At 41.9% G+C, this 19,650-nt stretch overlaps 1 protein-coding gene across 1 annotated transcript in view; it reads right to left on the bottom strand.

Annotated features, from left to right (window-relative positions):
- The window catches only part of LOC102205443 (glypican-1-like), a 43,979-nt gene extending 29,948 nt beyond the window's left edge, over window positions 1-14,031 (bottom strand). The window contains exon 1 of the mRNA XM_005736936.1: window positions 13,219-14,031. Coding sequence (XP_005736993.1) covers window positions 13,219-13,369 — 151 coding nt within the window. The 5' untranslated portion in view covers window positions 13,370-14,031. The remainder of the gene's footprint in view (window positions 1-13,218) is intronic.
- Window positions 14,032-19,650: the final 5,619 nt, after the last annotated feature.

Here is a 19,650-nt window from a genome sequence, read left to right as displayed (position 1 = left end):
TTAACCCCTTAGCAGTCCTACAAATTTACAATTAGTCCCCTAAACCATCCAATGTACCGTGGGCGGTACGTCCGACTGCTAACAGGTTAACAACTGGAGCTCTGTTTCACTGAAACAAACCAAAAGGACACTTAGGTATCCCGAGCTGTAATGACAGTTTCTCGGAATGTAAAGACGTCGAGAAGGGCAAGATTCAGAAAAATCCCGAAACAAATATGCAATGACTCAGTAAGTATGTGTGTGTTATTCCCTCAGTGGTCAGCGCTTCAGAAATCATGCTGTGAGCTAAGAACTGCTAACACACAGATTAACAGGCCAGGATTAGCAGGAGATTAGGCATCAGCCCCTAATCCAACAGCATGGCGTTGGCGACGGCAGCGGTGATGATGGGAAGGTAGTGAAAGAGGTGGCAATATATTATTGTGCATGTTTGCATGTGCGCAAGTGTGGAAGCTGGTTAATAAGGGCACAATAGAGGCTGATTCCAGCGTCACTGTCATTTCTCAGCAGGGAACATCAAATCCCTGCGGTTGGGCCAACATTAGGTCGGTCGTTTCCAGGTCATGCCTCGAAATGAGGGAGAAGCTGACTGAGCGTGACGACCCCCCGATCGGTTTTGCACTTTCACATCACAGGAGTCGGATGTTCAAATAAAGCAATAAACCCCATCTGCACTCAGTGTCGTCAACAAGCTCCTGTTAAATATGCACCATTTCGAATAGTTCATCCGGTGAGCATGGGGTTGGGGGTTAGCGTGATGGGTAGCGTGTCAAATAAACTGCTCCCCTCAATATGGTCTCTGATTTATTAAGGGCTCCTTATCACACTGATGTTTGTTCAGTTTGTTTTCATTAGCTTCTTGCTATGAAAAGTCTGCCAGTCATCATGATTGATAGCTGCTCTGAATCACAGAGACACCTGTTCAGGACCACAAGAGTGCGATTGGACTGTTGTGTTCATTAACCGTGCAGGTTATAGTTGTCTGTTTCAACCTACAAAACTTATGACTCAGGATGTTGAATGATTCATCTGCTGATCAGAAGGTCGGTGGTTTGATCCCTGGCTCCTCCAACCTGCAATGTCCAAGTATCCCTTGGACAAGATACTGAACCCTTAGTCACCCCTCATGGAAGCTGAGTGTGTGAATATTAGGTTAACAAAGTGCACTGAGTAGAAAAGCACTATGTAACAACCAGCCCATTTATCAAAATGTGTTGTTCCTTTTCTTAAATAAGAGAACTTCTGAAAGAAAAATGTCTCCAACATGCTTCCTACAGAGTCCAGAACAGGAGACGTCATGCAGTCAACATTTAAAAATCTCTTTGCACTTTCAGTCACTGATAGCGTTTAAGTGAAAAGTTGGAAAAATGCAAAGCATCTGTTTAAATTTCACTGGGAGCACATCTTCTGCTCAGTAGTTTACTCACAGAAATTCATCATTATGTCTCCCACAGTGCCCATGGGCAAGGCTCTAAAGTGTTGCGCCGGAGCTGCTACACAAAACGAGGTACATTTCAAAATGTTATACGGGCACCCCTGTGTATCGTCAGAATATATAACGTACGCATGTTATGAGCCGAGGAGCCGCTTTTATGCAGTCCGCCACCTCTATCAAATAAACGTCTCCGTCCTTCCCACCAGCAAGCATGTAATAAACAGAAATGCCTTCAAATAACAATAAAAAATAACAGAAAATAACCTCCGAGCTGATACTCGGGAGGTTAAAATGATAAAAAAGTATGAGGATGTTCGGAGCGTGGCGAGGCTCAGAGAAGCAGGGAGACAGCAGGCGTGCACAGGGTTGGGATTTTCACAGCAACAAGTCTAATTATAGGCCTATGTTTATGCCTCATGTAGAAACACCAGGAAGAAACCCACTAATATACACAGCGATGGATATTTTAGATTTCACATTCTTTATTAACCAACCGCACCATTTTATCTCTGGGGGCTGACAAGCTGTTTTCATTGTGTGAGTGTATGTGTGTGGTAACTTTCAACAAACCGCCAACTTGCTCTTTCCACGAACCGCTGGTTTCTGGCGTGAATGCCGTACCGTGACTCTCATTGATTTTGACCTTTGAAATGCACTCGTCTGCCTTAAAATCAATCATTGTTTTTTACTCCAGTAACGTTATCAAAAAATGATCACGTCCTTAGTTGCTATTGGAAACGGGTACCAGTCTGTCAGTTTTGCCTTCTGGATCCGTGACGGATAAACCTCCCATGGATACCCTGTCGCACTCAGTCAGATCCGCCTCTGATAATACTCTGCACCAGTGATCCTATCAGCATGGCTGGTGTGCGTACGTGGCTGTGACCTCTCTGTTAGGACACCGTGTGGTCAACAAAGACATCCTCTATTCAAGCTACTAAACTGATAAAACCCCACAGGGAGTCGGTAAAGTCTTCCCCTGTGACAGATTTGTCACTTCAGTAACTGCATAGTCACAGGTTTAAAGAGACAAATGCTAATTATTTTGAGTAGCATGTTATGTACCACGTTGTCATTTTTAAGTATGATATAGCTGTTCTTTCTTGGCCTCTTTTCTTTGTTGTAGTTTTGTTAACTTTATTTTTTTGGACATGCTTTATCAAAGACACGGTAATCTGAGGTCACAGGTCTTGATCTTCATCAGGCTCAGACTCAGACTCCTGCACGCAGCCAACAGTGATGTCATTACTGCTGGCGAGCAGAGTAGGCGGTGTTGAAAGAGGAAGCTGACTGCAGAAACCTGTGTTTGATTGACAGCTTCCAAAAATCGCTTTTGTATTTTGTCAGCAGCAGCATCTATCACTTGGGAGAAGACTGCAGACTGTCATGTGTGCCTCTAACGCACATATAAAAGGTTATGGTGATGTGTTAATGTCCCGGTTTGTGTGTACAATGATGATCTATCATAGCTTCACACCTCATGCATACATTAACACATTTTACTGTTTTTAATACAGTAAATTAACTAGAATAAAATGACGAACTTCATGACGAACTGAGGATTTCAGTCATACTGCACTCCCTCCTGTGCCCACAGCCTGACAAGAGCTGATTTTGTGTCCTCATAGATTCTGTATTTTTGCAACAAGAATCAAACAATAGATGCAATTTTAAGAATTGTTATCCAGGTAAGAGTATTTCTGGATGAAACATTTCAGATATATACTTTTGTTCAAAGGTTTATTTGAGATTAATTTGACCATTTCTCTTTTCGCATTCACTAATAGCTCAGTCACAGTTGTAGCTGTAGTTGTAGATATATGGCAACCTGCTAGCAACAGTTGCCTGGTGAATGTCTGGCAAATGCTTGCAGTTGCACAAGTGGCCTGGTGGGAGGCAACCTGTCTGTAAACAACATCGGCAGTCTGGTTTTGAAATGACTGCCGTGACTCTCAGCCAGATTGGAGAAGCTTCCCAAATAACTTTCAGTTACTTTATAAATGCAGACAGATTACCAGATTACATTGCAATCTATCTGAGTCAGGCTGCACGGATGCAACACATCTCTTTGCAAACTCGCCTATTACACTGCTATATAAAGTAAAGCTTGCTGAGCAGAAATTTGCACTAATTATTTCACTATTTGTGGAGTAATATCTGAATTTCTCTTCTATGACGTTCTGGCTGGACTTTAAATGCTGTGTATTTAGACATTAACAGATGCAGCAGGTTTTTTTTTAATGATTTGTTGCATTTAATCGGCATATTATCGCAAAAGGATTGCATATAATTGCCAACTTGACTCCAATCAATCCCAACATCATAGCATTTTTACTACATTTTATTATTGTCTCGGTGCACCAAACTCACTAATGCAGTTCACGTCACTCGGTTACAATAATTTTGGTCATGCAGCTGTCTCATTTACTGTTTTCACTAGTGTGACTTTAGCATGATTGAAACAGATTTTCCTGTGGCCAGAAATGGAATAATGTATTAGTCACTTGGATTCAAAACATAATTAAAAAACAGTACTGTTACTGTAACTAATTACATTTTATCATCAAGATAACACAGCACTGACCCTGCAATATGAGCACCAACATACACTGACAGGAAGTTCAACTCTCTAGTTGAAGCTCCGTTTGAAAACGAGGCAGTTTTTCTTCTTGCTCTGCAGGAAATACTCGACTTCCAACAATTAATCCTCGTAAAACCTAATTAATAAGATGTTCCCAGTGGCAGCAGCTCTGCACCGGTGAGCCGGACTTTCAGCGTTTAGCGGAACAGAAAGCAGAGCGCTGTAATGCCTCAGCATACACTCCCTGATGTGTCTGTCTAAACGTAACCTGCTGAGGGGACTGTACTCGCGTCCTTCCCTGAAATCACAGTGTGTGATGCTTAATATGCAGAAGTGCGTGCCGAAATGCCGAGTGTGCACGCCAAGTCGGCAGATTGCTTCCACTCCTGCCGTCTTTATTCGCTGTCATGAGAAGTTTAAAAAATGGTTTGATCGAGTGTACTGTGGAGGCCCGGGAATGCACTGAAGTTATTTTATTTGTCTGTGTTGTTTTTATATTCTTTTTCTTTTTAGAAATAATCAGTTTCCTTCATTTAAATTCGGGCAGTGAACATAAAAAACTACAGTTGGCTTTAATGAAAAAGAAAAATTGATAATAAAATTGTTTTCTGTGCTGAAGAAAAATTCAAATTCTTTTCAAATTGCTTGATTTGTCCGACTGACATTTTTAGAATTTAAAAGGAACTAATAGATGATCTTTGATTAGTTATCGCTCTCAACAACAAGATGAATAAGCATCAGTATAACATCCCCTTATGTACCGAAGATGCCTGTTATCCACACGAGCCAACTGCTGTAAATCACCATCCTGTCCACAGACATATATGTGTATATATGGAGCATATGCGTAAACAGCCTTGACTCATAAAGCAGCTGAGCAGACACCACATCCGACAAACAAGTCATCGTTTCATTTCGAAAACAGATGGATGCTCAACTCCTCAAGTGGAGGAGGGGAACATGAGAGCAGGGCTGGGAGGAGGAGGAGGAGGAGAATGTAAAAATAGCATCTGATAAGGAGGGGAGAAGTAACTGTTCAAGGGAGGGCAGAGAGAAGGAGGAGGAGAAGGAGAAGAGGTGTAAAGTGGAGCGTGGGGGAGAGAAACACAGAGGTTACCGAGAAGCAATCCTGATTTGTACCACCATTGATTTTAGGTGTAGAGAACAGTTTATGCTCTCACTCCTTAACAGTTTTTTAAAAAAAAAAATCCTTTTACACACCACTCCTATAATATGTGATGATTGTAGTGGAATGCAGTGGATATTAGGGATAGGATGGGATGCAGGCAGACGATCCACTGTGGCGACCCCTAAAGGGAGAAGCCGAAGGACGAAGAAGAGGGCTGAAATGAAGTGGAGCTTTATGACTGACTGCATTCAGCAGTTTACCAGAAAAAATTATCTTCTTGAGTCTTTACACATCATATACATGGCACCAGGCAAACATTTGGGCACACTGCAATTTCACATCTTTTACAGAAAAGCTCTTAAAAATCTTTTTTATGTTACTGCATCAAGTCTGTGTCAGGTCTGGTTAACAAGTCTTGACTAAAGCTATTTCTACAACTCTAAAAATAGCTGTGTTTCTGTGTTTATTACATCAGAAAGCAGAACGGACCATCCATAAGCTTCTCCAAAACAAGAGAGCAGTAAATAACTTCACTTCTGAGAGTTGAGTCATAGTTTATAAGCTACCGTTTAATAACTGTCTGAAAGTGTCATTAATAAAGTGTGTATGGATGTGGTGCCATAGCTACAGAGAGGAGAGGGACTATCTAGTTCTAAGGAACAGCAAACATAATAGAAGAACTGAATTGACACAAACTGAAACTAATGGAATCACCTTGTGCAAGTATCTGAACCAGCCAAGAGACATAATGTCTCCAGTGTGACCTGGTTGTACACCAGTGCCTCCTCCCAGTCGGACATGCCCAAAGCACTTCACCAAGGAAAGCAGTGTCATAAGCTCGCTGTACTCCCTCAAATACTCAAATACTTTGATCTCAGTCTTTTGGTCACCGGCCACTTGTGGCCACAGATGAGGGCGAGGACACGGACTGACTGGTAAATGGACAGCTTTGTTTTCAAGCTCAGCACTCTCTCTTTACCACAACAGGCCATTACAGCATCTACTTTACTGCAGATGCCGCACCAATCAATCTGTCAAATTCTCACTCCCTGGTTCCCTCACTTATGAACCAGTCCCAGAGGTACCTGAACTCTTCCACTTGAGGCAACAGCTCATCACCAACCCAGAGTGGACATTCCTCCATTTCAACTGAGAACCATGGCCTCAGCCTTGGTGCTAATTCTCATTCCAGCTCCTTCACACTTGGATGCAAACAGCCCCAGCGTGAGCTGAAGGTTGCTGCTGGATGAAGCCAGCAGAACCAAAAAACTCCTGATGGCACCTTGAGAAGGACGAGCCTCTCATCTCATCCACAGCACACTGCGTGTTTAACCCTAATAACATCCAAGCAAATATCAACACACAAGTGAACACGGCACTTGCTCAAGTTTTCAGTGACTTACTTCGTATTTTTTAAATATAAAACCAACAAACTATAGTAACCTTTTAAGTAATGATGTGCTCGGAGGCACCGCTCAGTTGCTACAGTAGTAATCCAGTTAGCATCAAACTAATGATAGCAGCAATGTACGTCAGCTGATGAACACTTCAACTTTTGCTCCTGGCACTGCCTCCTTATATTGAGAATATTACTCTTACTAAGGGAAAATCTGGGAGAGGGAGGGAGACGGGGGGTTTAACAAGCTAACGCTTTTCCCGTAGAGGTGCTTACTCATCCACCAAACAGTGTAGGCCTATTTTAAAAGCATTAAATATCAGGGCACCACAGAAGGATCAAATATGGAGCACAGGAGACTGCATCTGCATCAAACCAATTGTGACAACATTTCATCTTTTGTGAAGGGAGGATAACAGGAAGGGGAACCAAGTACGAGCCTCCCTCCTTTGCTCATCGTCCTCCTCGTCTGCTTTCACCCTCTTCTGTTGCTCCTCACCTCTCTCTCTCTCATGTCACTGCATCAGACATCATGAAAGATTCACAGCTCTGCTTTTAACAGCCAACCAAAGTCCTCTCTTTCCCTCACACACACACACACACGAGTGCACAACCCCTGCACTCATACATCTAAAGCTGTCTACAAAAACATGGCACCGGGAAAACGACAGACACCAGGAGAGAGGCTAAGGAGGCAGAGAGAAGTTAGAGAGAAGCACTCAGAGCTTTGGTGCAGGGTTGTGCGAGTGCATGTATGTGTGCGCTGTGTATTTGGTGTTCCACATGGTGAAGTATGCTGTGAACGCCTGAGTGAGCATGTGATGTGTGACAGATGACAGACAGTATCAATTTCCTTCCTCAAGCACATTCGTAAACGCTCGTACACACAGCGGTTTCACAGATGCTGCGAGCAGAAAAAATACATAAGATTCACACCTGCTTACATTTCCAATGCAGTTTTCTCTAACTTTGTGGCACCGCACTATTATCACAGTTAATGTAAACTATAAAATATATAGAAAAAGCATTTATAGGTAGGAAGAATGGGAAAGCCATAATATATCAATATATTTAACCAGCCATAATGGTTAGAATGGGGAAGAGTAGCAGTTTTGCATATTGTAGTACTTTATGCAAAACTGACGAAACACCTTAAGCCAAATCCTTTGTAATACTGTAATATTGTATAGTTTGCATACTTTAATACTGCAGTGGCTGCACATGGTAGTAGTCTACACCTTCACCTAACAAGTGAAAGATCCCTGATTTTATTTATTATGCTGTGTTGCTGTACACAGTTTGTCTTTAAGTATTCTTTATATGATGGCAGGGATACAGCACCTGATCATTTTCCATCATCAACTAATCGATCAACAATGTTCTCTGTGAATAAATTAATCTGTAATCTAATCAAATGTCAGAGAAGATTAAAAACATCGATGTCATTTAGTACCTTGTGATTACACTTACTTATATAAATGACATTAGCAAATGATTAGCGGTGAGTTGCTGCATCACTCGCATAGACATGTTGACAATCAGGCAAGAAAACAAAAGCAAAAACTAAACTAGAACTTGAAATCTAAAAACTAACGGCTGTAAAATTGCTATTATTGTACACACTGTAGGGTTGTCAAAAAAATCAATTCTCAGATAATAATCTATTTTTTTTCTAAAAATACAAAAAAATTACTGGGCAGTTATTATTTGCAACAGTCACGTGTTCGCCTCCTCTCCTCACCAACAGCTGCAGACATGAACGGTGACTGACGCTCAGTCATGTTAGCATGAGGTTAGCATGAGGTTAGCATGATATTAGCATGATGTTACAACACTTTATGAGCACTACTAGAGGTCAATAAAGCTTCCTTTCCTAAATCCCCCCCCCCCGAAGTATATACAGTTATCATGAATGTTAATCTGGCCTGTGTACATGTTAATGCCTTTGAGCTGCTAGCAATTAGCAATTAGCAATTAAAAATACTGTTGTTATTTTTTCTGTCGGTTTTTTGTTTTTCTTTCGTTCTTTTTTATCTTTATCCTGTAGTTTTGAAACTGAAATTGAACATCGGCTATTTTCCTGGGAATTCCAGTATCGTGACAACACTGATGCACACTGATATTTTTCCTGGTGGAAAGACCAGTCAGCTAAATAATATAGACAAGCTTCAGTATGAGACTGCATAATTTCTCTAATTGGGTTCATGAATTAAGCTCATATTCTTTAGCGACGGTATCAATGCAACCAAGCAGAGAATTAGTGCCGCCAGCTCCAATGGAAAGGATGAGAAATAATTACATTTTAAACAAATAGTGACGAAAGCTGGATTTAAAATAAAGAAACTAAAGCCTGGCACTGCACTCATCTGACTTCTGAGGTGTCCAAAAAAAGTTGAGACGCCATGTAAAATGTCCAGTTTTACTTAAATAAAACAAAATAATTGAAAACATTTTGTTTTCATTTTCACACACAAAAACGTTTTGAAATATGTTTGCTAGCTTCAGTCCTTGCACTACATTTTATTAGCATTTTGCACAGAGTACCAACACATAACTTTTCAGCTCCTCCCATATTGTCTTTCAAACATTCAAATAATGTAACAAATACTCAAAATGTAGGCCACACAAACCCACGCACACCGACACAAACGCATCAAAACTCAATACCTGTGAATTGCGCAGGTTATATACGCTGTATCTGTTTCTGTGTGTCACTCGATCACATGGGTGTGTGCTGCTCTGCGCAGACAAAGCATTTGTGAATGAAACTTGGTGTCTTCCTTGAAGAAGGTGTTGGCTTTCACTGACTTTTAAACACACACACATAGACAGATACACACACAGGCTATAGGATGAGCTGGCCTTTAACTATTGACCAGGTGAAGGATACATTGTATAACAAGAAGAGAAAAAAACGCTTGCAGGCAAAAACACAGACAGGCAGACATCAGGAAAGACGACTTCCATTCATATGGTGTAAAACCTAAAGGACAATGGATGTCAGCAGAGTCTAAGAGTCATTTTGGGTTTTCTTTTTTTAAATTCAGGGTAAAAATGTAAAGCATCTGTTCCTCGTGTTACACAGATTTTACTCTGGAACTATGATTTTCTCACATGTTTAATCCTGGAAAAAACATGATTATTTTCTGAATGTTTTCTAGATTTTAAATACAAACCTAGAGATCTAGATAAAGCTACAAGCCACTACAATTTTTCATTCATTTCACTCATTGTTTTCACTTTGCATGGCTGCCCTGTGAAAGAGACTGGTTCTCAATGGGACTTCCTGGTTACATCAAGGTTGAACAAATAAATTGCACAATTTAAATCCTTCCATTCAGGGCTGACATTTTGGCTTTTTTCTTTGCATTCATTGTGAAAACTGGACTTCTTGCCATTTACGTTTGTGCTGGTTTGGAGAAATAGATGAAGCAGCTAAATACGCGTCATTCAATCGCAGGTTGGTGTTACTCACCTGTGAAAATCCATGTGAACGAGATTATGGGGAGAAAAAGCAAACAAAACTTTCATCTACACATCGATCCATCCATCTGTCTATGTTGCGATTACCTTGATTGTGGCGAGTGATTTGTAGGGTTTTTCGCTCTAATATTAATAGAGTCTTTACCTTATGCCTTGAGGTGACTGTTTTTGTACATATTTAAACAACATATTTTCACAGGAAGAGAACTAACCTGAGTGACATTAGCCATCGACCACAACCAGCTGAGGGGGAGGGGAAAGCGAAGAAAAAAGGAGAGCATAGAGAGACAAGGATGAACTATGCTTATGGAGTGATACAAGGGGAACACAAGAAGACATAGTTTATGCTCCCAGCAATCTGAGCCTATAGCAGCATAATTAAGGGGTGTTTCAGGGTCACCTCATCAAGCCCTACTTACAAATTTGCCACTAAATGTATGCAACATTGCAAAAGAGTCCAATGTACTAAACACTGAATTCAAAAATGTTCATTATCTTAGCGTAACTAACAAGAAACCTTTCTAATTAGACCGTAACAGAAAGTGAAGTTGATAGGAACATCATTTGCTCTCACTTTTGACCTGACGATGGCACTAAATCCTAAGTCTGGGGCTTCCCAGCGTTATTAAAACCCATCCTGTAGGGAACATGAATGTTGGCTAAAACATGCTGATATTCTCTGAATTCAGGTATGCTTCTGGTTCAGTTGGGTAGGTGCTGCTGTTAGTACTCGTTTCTGGGCACAAAACTCCATTTTATTTGCTGAATCTATGTACCGGTACTAATATACTGATTTGTCACCCAGGGAAGTCTTCTAGCTGAATTACACTTCCCAAACATTGTTATGCTCTGCAGATAACGCTAACTGTGAACTGCTTATGATTAGCAACAGCTGGGTCTTGTCCCATATCATTAGGAAAGTGTTTGTTCATCCAGATGCGAGTCTGCTGCATGCGCAGGAAGGCCACAGGGCTTAGATATTTGGCTTGTGTTTACTGCCCTGAGAGATAATAAATACATTAGGATGGTAAGTAAGACTCAGTGTGCTAAATGACCAAATATTGCTTATGACGATCACGTCGTCGGTTTTCCCGGAGGACTTTTTTTTGTATAACTTCATTATGACCTGTATGGCGAGGGTTTGTCTGCATTACTGTAATGCATGCTTGAAAACCAATCCAGAGTGCAAACAATGAAACAAAGAGACAATATATTGTATCAAACATTTAACATTCCTAGTGTGCAGAAGAGGTATGGAAGTAAACAAAATGAATTTGTTGTGTTGTATCTACTGTGTTTTTCCAATAGACTGTATTAATGTTTTGTTCTCAGGTTGGACATCCTCCAGAGTGCGGAGGGCCAGATAATCTAAATTGACCCACCTAAGGTCCCTGAAATGAGAAGGACTGAAAAGCCCCTGTTGTGGGGAAATCTTCCCACATCTCTGTGCCCAACTGGTCGTCAGTTTTAATGAGTTCTGGGGAGGCAGAACTCTTGCGCAAATAACTAGAGCAGCTCAAGGTCCAAGAGACTGAAGCATTGTGTTCTTCATCTGTCAATAAAAGATGAGCTTTTAATGGAAGAGGAGGGAAAATGTCGTGTCGAGTCTCTTTCACAGTCTTCCACTAAACACAGACAGACAGACCTTGAGTGACTCACTCACTGTCTCTGGTTGTGGGTTTTTCTCCCCCTTCTTTCCTTTTCTCTCTATTTTCACATTCTTTGCCTCACTGTTATCTATTTTCTGGTTTCTGTCTGATTCACACACACACACACACACACACATCCAATATTAATAACTCAGCCGCCCATAAGTGTGCATTTCCACTGACACAACACAAAATGACCTTCAGATCGCAGACGCTGAGCACACAAACACACCTTGCTCTCCCCTCGCTTTCATCTCCTCTGCACGCTCGCTGCTGTCTGTCCATCTTTAGGTGAAATAAGGGAGGAGACAGAGGCTGACAGATGATTGCCTTAAAGGGGACAAGAGCTCAATTTCACTTTCCCCAAGGCCAAGACACTTTTAATCTGCATTTATGGTTTGCAGCAGCCAAAGAGACAAGATAGAGAGACTTTGATGTGTGCTGTCTGACTGACAGACGAGAGATCAGGCTAACTGATTACTTTCACTGCCTGGGTAATTCACTGATTGACTAAATGCATGATTGCCTGACTAGTTGGATGACTGACTGACACGATGAGAGTACAGGAATGAAACAAAAGAAGTAAAATGAGTGTAAACCACGTCTTCTTTTATTCAGCTCATCGGCAGCTTATGTTGTGCGATCGCTGAGCTGTAGCTAGAGCTGTGATTGGATATTGCCCCAGGCGAGCCTAAATTATTAGTTTATGCAAATTCCAGCATCTACTGGGTCTCACACACACACACACACACACACACACACACACACACACACACACTACACCTGCAGTCCATCCACAGCAAGGTAGACAATGAAAAATGCCCCGGGACACAAGTCTGCATCCGCCCCCTCTAGGTTATATTAACAGTTCTTCACACCTGGAGCACAAACACCAGCAAACACAAATATATAAAAACAATGAATAGATTGGAACGGCTCCACAAGACACATGGCTCACACCCACCTGCATTTCTGCCCTCAGCAGACAATGAGCATACCCTGAAGGACTGTAGACTGGGAAACACTGAGATGCTGAATGAGGGGGGTGTATAAGAGTGCACAGAGAGGCTGAACAGACGCACAATGAGACACACGAACTGGGATGCAGCATAATAATAAACCCTCAGCAAAGCTGCCCTTTGGGAACATTTCTTTTTTTAAAAAGAAAAAGAAACCTTAAGCTGATTTATTAACATAGATGGAATTCCCATTCACGCAAACCACAATAAAGCACTCAATGTTTATGAATAAAAATGATCTAGCACAGACTATGTATAATGCAACAGAATGGCATCCTGAACAGCCGCTCAAGAATCCCACAAAATAAGGCAAGGCACGGGGGGGGGGAGTCATTTAAGAATTATGTCACAACATGCTGTAATAGTTGGAGCGATCTGAAATTTAAAAAAAAAAAAATTATGATACAAAAACTCGACTTTATCGTTCCTGTGGAGTGCGTTAAGTGTTGTCCTCTTTGTTACCCCCCACCAAAACAATTAATGAATTTAAAAAACAACTACAAAAAACAAACAAAAAAAAACTCACCGGAGATCTCAGTCTGAGGAACCCTTTCCGAAGTGAACCCTTTCCCGGTGTAGAACTGCCGCAGGTCGGAGCAGCTTCTATCCGCCCCGGCCACCGGGCCCGGTGCGGCACACAGACTCACCAGCACACAGAGAAGCACCGGCAGACGCATCTTTGGAGGTGTAGTCCTTTTTCCTCACACGCAGAAAATCCCCGACAGTTTTTGGATTAGACTCTTATCCACAGTGTTTAGTTGCCTTTTCTCTTTTTTAATATTATGTTGGTTATTATTCTTCAGAGTTTGGGGGGAGGCGGGGGGTCTGCGAACAAACAAAAGCAACGTGTCCCGTTCAAACTCCACTCCTCTTAACTAAAACACACACATACACACTCACTCACTCTCACACACACACAGCCACGGGAGAGGAGGAGGCGCCCGTGGCAGCCAGTCCGGGATGTTTGTGCGAGAGACGAGGGGCTGCGACGCGCGGGACTGTAGGTGTCAGATACACCGTGCTGCTCCTCCTCCACCTCCTCCCTCTGCTCGGTGCTGCTGGTTGTGAGCTGCAGAGATGCGAGAGACAAAAGAGAGAGAGATAGAGGAGGGGGGTGCGACAGAGTGAGCGAGCGAGGAGGGCAGGTGTCAAAGCCCGTGAAGCTCCGCGGTCTGACTGTGCAGCTTCATCATTATGGAAAAAGTGCAACAAAGATCAAAATCAAAAATCAAAAATGTTGCTCTGAATGCGGCTTTAGACAAGAGGAGACATGCCCGGTCCCTTTTCCAAGCTTTGGGACAATGAAATGTGTGTTGGTGGGACGGGAGTGTGCAGCAGTCCGTGCTGATGCTCTCTCTTTCTCTCTCTCTCGTTCCCTCTCTTTGTGTTGGGTTTTGTGCTGCACTAGCCGTGTGCAAAACAGTGCCACCTGCAGGTCTTTACAAAAAAAATATAGCACAAAAAACGTCTTCCAACAGCACACACTCGCTGGCCACTTTATTAGTTACCCGTGTTCAACTGATCCCTCGTGTGAATATCTGATCAGTGCGTTTAGACGCGCAGCGATGCTCAAGCTGAGTTACTGAAGTTCAAACCCAGAATACGAATGGGGAAGAAATCTGACTGAAGTGACTTTGAATGTAGCACCAAACTGCTGATCTGTTGGGATTTTCCTGCACAGCCATCTGTAAGGTTTATAGGGAATGGCCTGAAAAGAGAAACTATAAAGTTAACGGAGACTCACCGGGTGAAACTGCTTTGTTGAATTCAAAGATCAGAGGAGACTGGTCAAACTGTTTCACAGTATCTCAATTAACTATTCTGTACAACCAAGATATGCAGAAGAGCACCTCTGAATGCACAGCACGTCAAAGAGTTCTTCTAGTATTTTTGTTGCATTACTCTTCAGGACAGAGAGCTCAGATGTTGCACATGAATATGCGAAGCCTCTAGGGGTTACAGCTTCTAATGCTTCTATTTAACACTGGAACCACTTTGGACATGACCTTCCACGTCTGCTCCTGTTGTTGCTTCAGCCCCTGGTACTCTCTTTGTCTGATGTCATTGTCAGCTGGAATTAATAAATCTATGTAAGCTCCCTCTGTCCTCGGCTCTTGGCCAACCACCACTATGTATGGTTGGATGGTTGGTTGTCCAGCAGCTGCCTGAAGTCCTGCAGGGCCTTAGCCCTGTTGCCCTCTGACCACTTTCCCCCATAGCAAGCAGGTCTGACCCAGATCAAAGTTCAAGCAGGTCTGGCAATGATGGCACTATTTATGTTCCTATTTTCCTATTTTAGTTAGAAGACCCAAATGCCATGTTGCAATACTATACTGCTATGGTAGCCAACGTTTCAAATGCAGGTTTGACAGGTTTGTGAGTGTTCACTTTATCCAAAACCTAGCGACAGCTTACTCATCTTTGCCAGAGGGTGGCTGTAGCTCAGGAGCAGGTCACCTATTGATCAGAAGGTTAGTAGTTCGATCCCTGGCTCCTCAAGTCTCCTGTTAAGAGTGTGTCCCTACACACTGCTCCTTGGTGTGGCTGCAGAGAGAGCAATTTCCCCATGGGCATCAATAAAGAATACATTATTATTATTTATCTTATGTTCATGCTACCACATGCTGGACAGTCTCAGGGGAAACGTTGCACAGCTTACACCCTGGGTTCCTTCTGCTGTGGCAGATTCCCGCCTCTGTGGATCTGTTCTAATGTTGGAATATGCGATCCTTTTCTAGCAACCGGTAGGATGTCAGCCAGTTTTTCTTTCTGCCGATGAAACACCCCATGGAGGCGCGCGTCTTCCAGAGTATGTCTTCTTTTTCCTTGCAGCACTCAGGTAGCTCTGTACCCCGGGGGGCCAACTTCGTGATATATTCATGGATACTCATTCTTTCATCTTGAATAATGGCTCTCACAGTAATCCTCACCCTCCCTCTTTTCCTTGGTTATGGAGTCTTAGGTTGCTGGACTTTGTGTGGAACTGTCTGTACATTGTGAGTTTTCATGTCGTTTGGGCAAACTTCGATCACACAGTTTTACTCGCAGAATGTGCTATACTGTGTGGTACAGCAACATTGCTTGCTTACTATAACTGCCATATCCAGTGTGCTGCACTTACTAGTAACAATGACTAAAACTGCTGTTGGGAATATAAAAATGTAAAGTTATTAAGAGTCATTAAAATTGATAATAGTCTCTGTGTTTTTAGGCTTACAAGACGTTTTGTTAATTTGAATGTTTCTGGTTCAGAACCTACTTTTCTTTCTATTTTCTCAGGCATCTGCTGGCAATAAAATAATATTTATTCCCATTAGTAGAAAATAACAGTTTACACGAGGAAAGAGAGTATTGGTTTGATTATCCTCATTTCATTTGCACCACCCAGGACTAAAATGATAAATGGCAAATACAACAACAACACTCACAGAAAAGATCTTTGCATAAAATCAAATGCAAGTGTGGGAGTTCATCTGCAGCCATAAATTAGAGTACAATTAGAGATGAGGAAAAAATAAAAAATGTAAAACTTTTTAATGATTTGCTTACACGAGAGTAATTTGATTTCATTGTATAATTTATTGTGTTGATGTCAAAACCACTTGGATTTCAAATGATTGTGTGTAGATAGATTTACTATGCACATGTTAAAGGAAGTAAAATTGTTAATACACATTTTAGCTGGAAAATCATACCTGTGACATTAACAGAAAGGTTTTGTTTTTGTTTTTTAAGATATTGTGCAACATTCTGCAGAAACCTCTGCCAGGGACTTTCAAAGCTTAAGGGATTTGGATGATTCCTCAGTGACACAGTGTTCAGTTGGCCCGCAGCTGGCAAATATCAGTCCAACGGCTGCCACAGAAACATAGTGAGGTCAGATTCAAGAGTATATGTGAGCCTTCAAGAGTTTTTTTTCTACAAGTAAATGCATGAAAGAAGACATATTATGTACACAGAAGAAATTAGCCTTCAGCAAAAAACCCTGATTCATGGAGGAGTCCCAAATGTCTCGTGTGCCACTGTAGGGAGGTCAGTGGCTGGTAGAGATTCAGTGCCTTCCTCCGGCTCAGTTTGGTGTGGCTGGTGGATGTGACCAATGAGCTGTCAGACCCGCTCCAATCTTCTCATCCAACATCCTCCCCCAGCAACAGCATCAGCAGCGCCAGGTCCTCAAGCTGACTGGAAAAGGTCAGTGGCAAGCCTGAAATTTGACTGACACACCAGAAATGCAACTACAAGGTAATGTAGACGTGGCACACAATGTAATGTTGAGTCCCATGTGAGTGATGCTACACAGATTAGACTTTTAGAGCATGTGCTACTACAACTCCAGTTCCCAAAATAAGGACAGGACGCTGTACAAAATGTAAATAAAAACAGAACGAGATGATTTGTAAATCTTACAAACCCATATTTTATTCACAATAGAAATTTGAAAACATATCAAATGTTTAAACAGAGATTATTTCATGAAGATATATTAGCTCATTTTGAATTTGATGGCAGTGAAGTGATTGAAAAAGGTTGGGATGGGGGAGGAGCATTTCACAATAAATTAGATGAACTGGTCACAGGTCAGAAAGAACAGTTTCAGAATAATGTTTCTCAACATACAATTGCAACAACTTTGAATATCTCACCATCTACATGATATCAAAAAAAGATTCAGAGAATCTGGAGAAATCTCTGTGCGCAGAAGACAAAGTTGAAAGTCAGTATCGGATGCCTGTGATATTCACGCACTCAGTCTGCACTGCATTCAAAACAGACATGATTGTGTCACTGTCAGTGAACACAGTTTGCATCCACAAGCAGAGGTTCAAGCTCCATCGGGCACAACAGCAGGGCTACAAGAAGAAGCAGAAGAGTCGGTGTGCTGAACTGGTCAACCTACAGTCCAGACTTTTCACCAACTGAAAACATTTGGAGCATCATAAAACCTAAAATACTATAAAGAATAGTAAAAATTTCAGCGACTGGTCTCTTTGGTTCCCAGACATTTACAGGCTGCTGTTAAAAGACGAGAGGATGCTACACAGTGTTAAACATGGCCCTATCCCAACTTTTTCCAAGATGTGTTGCTGTCATCAAATCCAAAATAAGCAATTATTTTTCTTGATATATTTTCTGTTTCTGGGTTTTTTAACAAATCATTTTACTCTGTTTTTTTATACAACATCTCAATATAATCCTCAAGAACATCAGCTACAGTTGTGTGCTGTGTGCTTCCAGCTCATGCCATATCTCATCACACTGATCTTGACTCTGAAACATTTACATATGACAGGTGTGAATGTGAGTAGATGTACATGGACCCCATCATTTGGAAAGCGAGTTTTGGACAACATTGTGCTTCCCACTTTGCCGGAACAGTTAGAATTTCAGGAGGACAAAACTATTATGCACAAACTAGATCCATGAAGAGATTTCTTGTTTTGAACTTGACTGGCCTCCATTAAGCCCTGACCTCAGTTCCATCAGCACCTGCAGGATAAAAGGGAACTTAAGCCAAGAGCCACATCATCTCTCAACAGCCGCACTCAATCCCTGCAGCCAGTTTCTGAAATATAGCAGAGAACAGTGGCAGCAGTTATAACTGGACACTAATGCCAACGCTTTTAAGCACCTAATTTACAAGAAATAGTTAAGCTAGACTTTCACCTAAGCCAACATGCACACACACGTGCTCAGTTCTACACCAGGGCAAGTGTTAATCCAGCCAATGACTTATTGCCTTGGCAGGCTAAATACTGTTAGGATTAAAAGACATACCAGGCATCTTAACCCTCAGGAGAAAGACACTGATTAACCCAAAGCCCGTGCCACATACCTGTATTCCATGCCTGGAATATGAATGAGAACTTCCCATTTCAGGGAAGAGTCTGTGCAGCCAGTCTTCATATGAGAACGGTGTTTTCAATACATTCAACATGCACCAAATGTCAGATTAAAACGTCAAAACTAGGAAAAAGGTTTGAACTGCCATCAAACACATTTTTGAGGGTTTTAATTCCCTGCAACAATGTGGATGTTGTTTGTAGGACCAAGCGCATCTCGACTTTCCTTCTGGCAAGGCGCTAGTGCGGGATTTCAGTGTCGGCTAAGGCCACAAAGCGGTGATGCCAAAACGTTGTCGGATTGTGTCCCTGCCCATCTGTTTGCACATTTCAATCACAGTTTATGTAGCATAAATAAATGAGACTTGTTCTGAACCTTCCTTTTAAACTCAGTTTTGCATGTCTGAGTTATTTTTCCTGAGGCGCCACAACAGGCTAGTCAAGCCAGGTCAGATACACACAGTTGATTAACCACAGGATTGAACTGGTTTCATGTGCTTAGTTCTGCTCTTGATCTCGTCTAAACTCTGCTTCACTCCCTTTTTTTTCTCTTCCTGTGAACTTCCTGCCCTCTCATATCTGCCCACGCATTCACGAGAAGAAAGTTCTAATACTTTAATACGTTCCAATCTATCCCCTCTTCACAATCATTTCCTCCTAGCTCTTCGCAGCCTCAAATGCAAAGCCTTATAGTTTGTGCAGATATATCGTAAAAGTTGGCTATTTTTTTATGTGCATGCCAGTAAGGCTTCAGAGTATGAGGATGTCAGGGTTAAAGATTCTAAAAGACAAAGCAGGTTAGCTTGCTGTGACCTGTATACGGCTTCCTGAAGTATATGCTGCTCTGCTCTGTCTCCTTTCAAGTCTGTAAGTCAAAACTACACATATTTCACTCTCAAGAGGTTTTTAGCTAGTGACTCTCTTGACACACGCCAATCTGTCTTGGTGATGTGAGGCACCGAGCTAGTAAGAGACAAGAAACGCAGGTGAGGTCTGACTCTGCTGAACGAAGCAATGCATTGGTGCAAGGGGGTTTACCTAGGTAGCTCGATGCAGTGACATTTACGAAAGCCTGCCAGAAAGTGTCTGTCAGAAAGAGTGCCTACGCTACACTGTAC

This window comes from Pundamilia nyererei, unplaced genomic scaffold, assembly GCF_000239375.1.
Source record: "Pundamilia nyererei isolate P.nyererei 1_Seehausen unplaced genomic scaffold, PunNye1.0 scaffold00072, whole genome shotgun sequence".
Taxonomy (NCBI): Eukaryota; Metazoa; Chordata; class Actinopteri; order Cichliformes; family Cichlidae; genus Pundamilia; species Pundamilia nyererei.
Note: the sequence above shows the minus strand (reverse complement) of the source record. Positions and strands in the feature narration are given on the sequence as shown.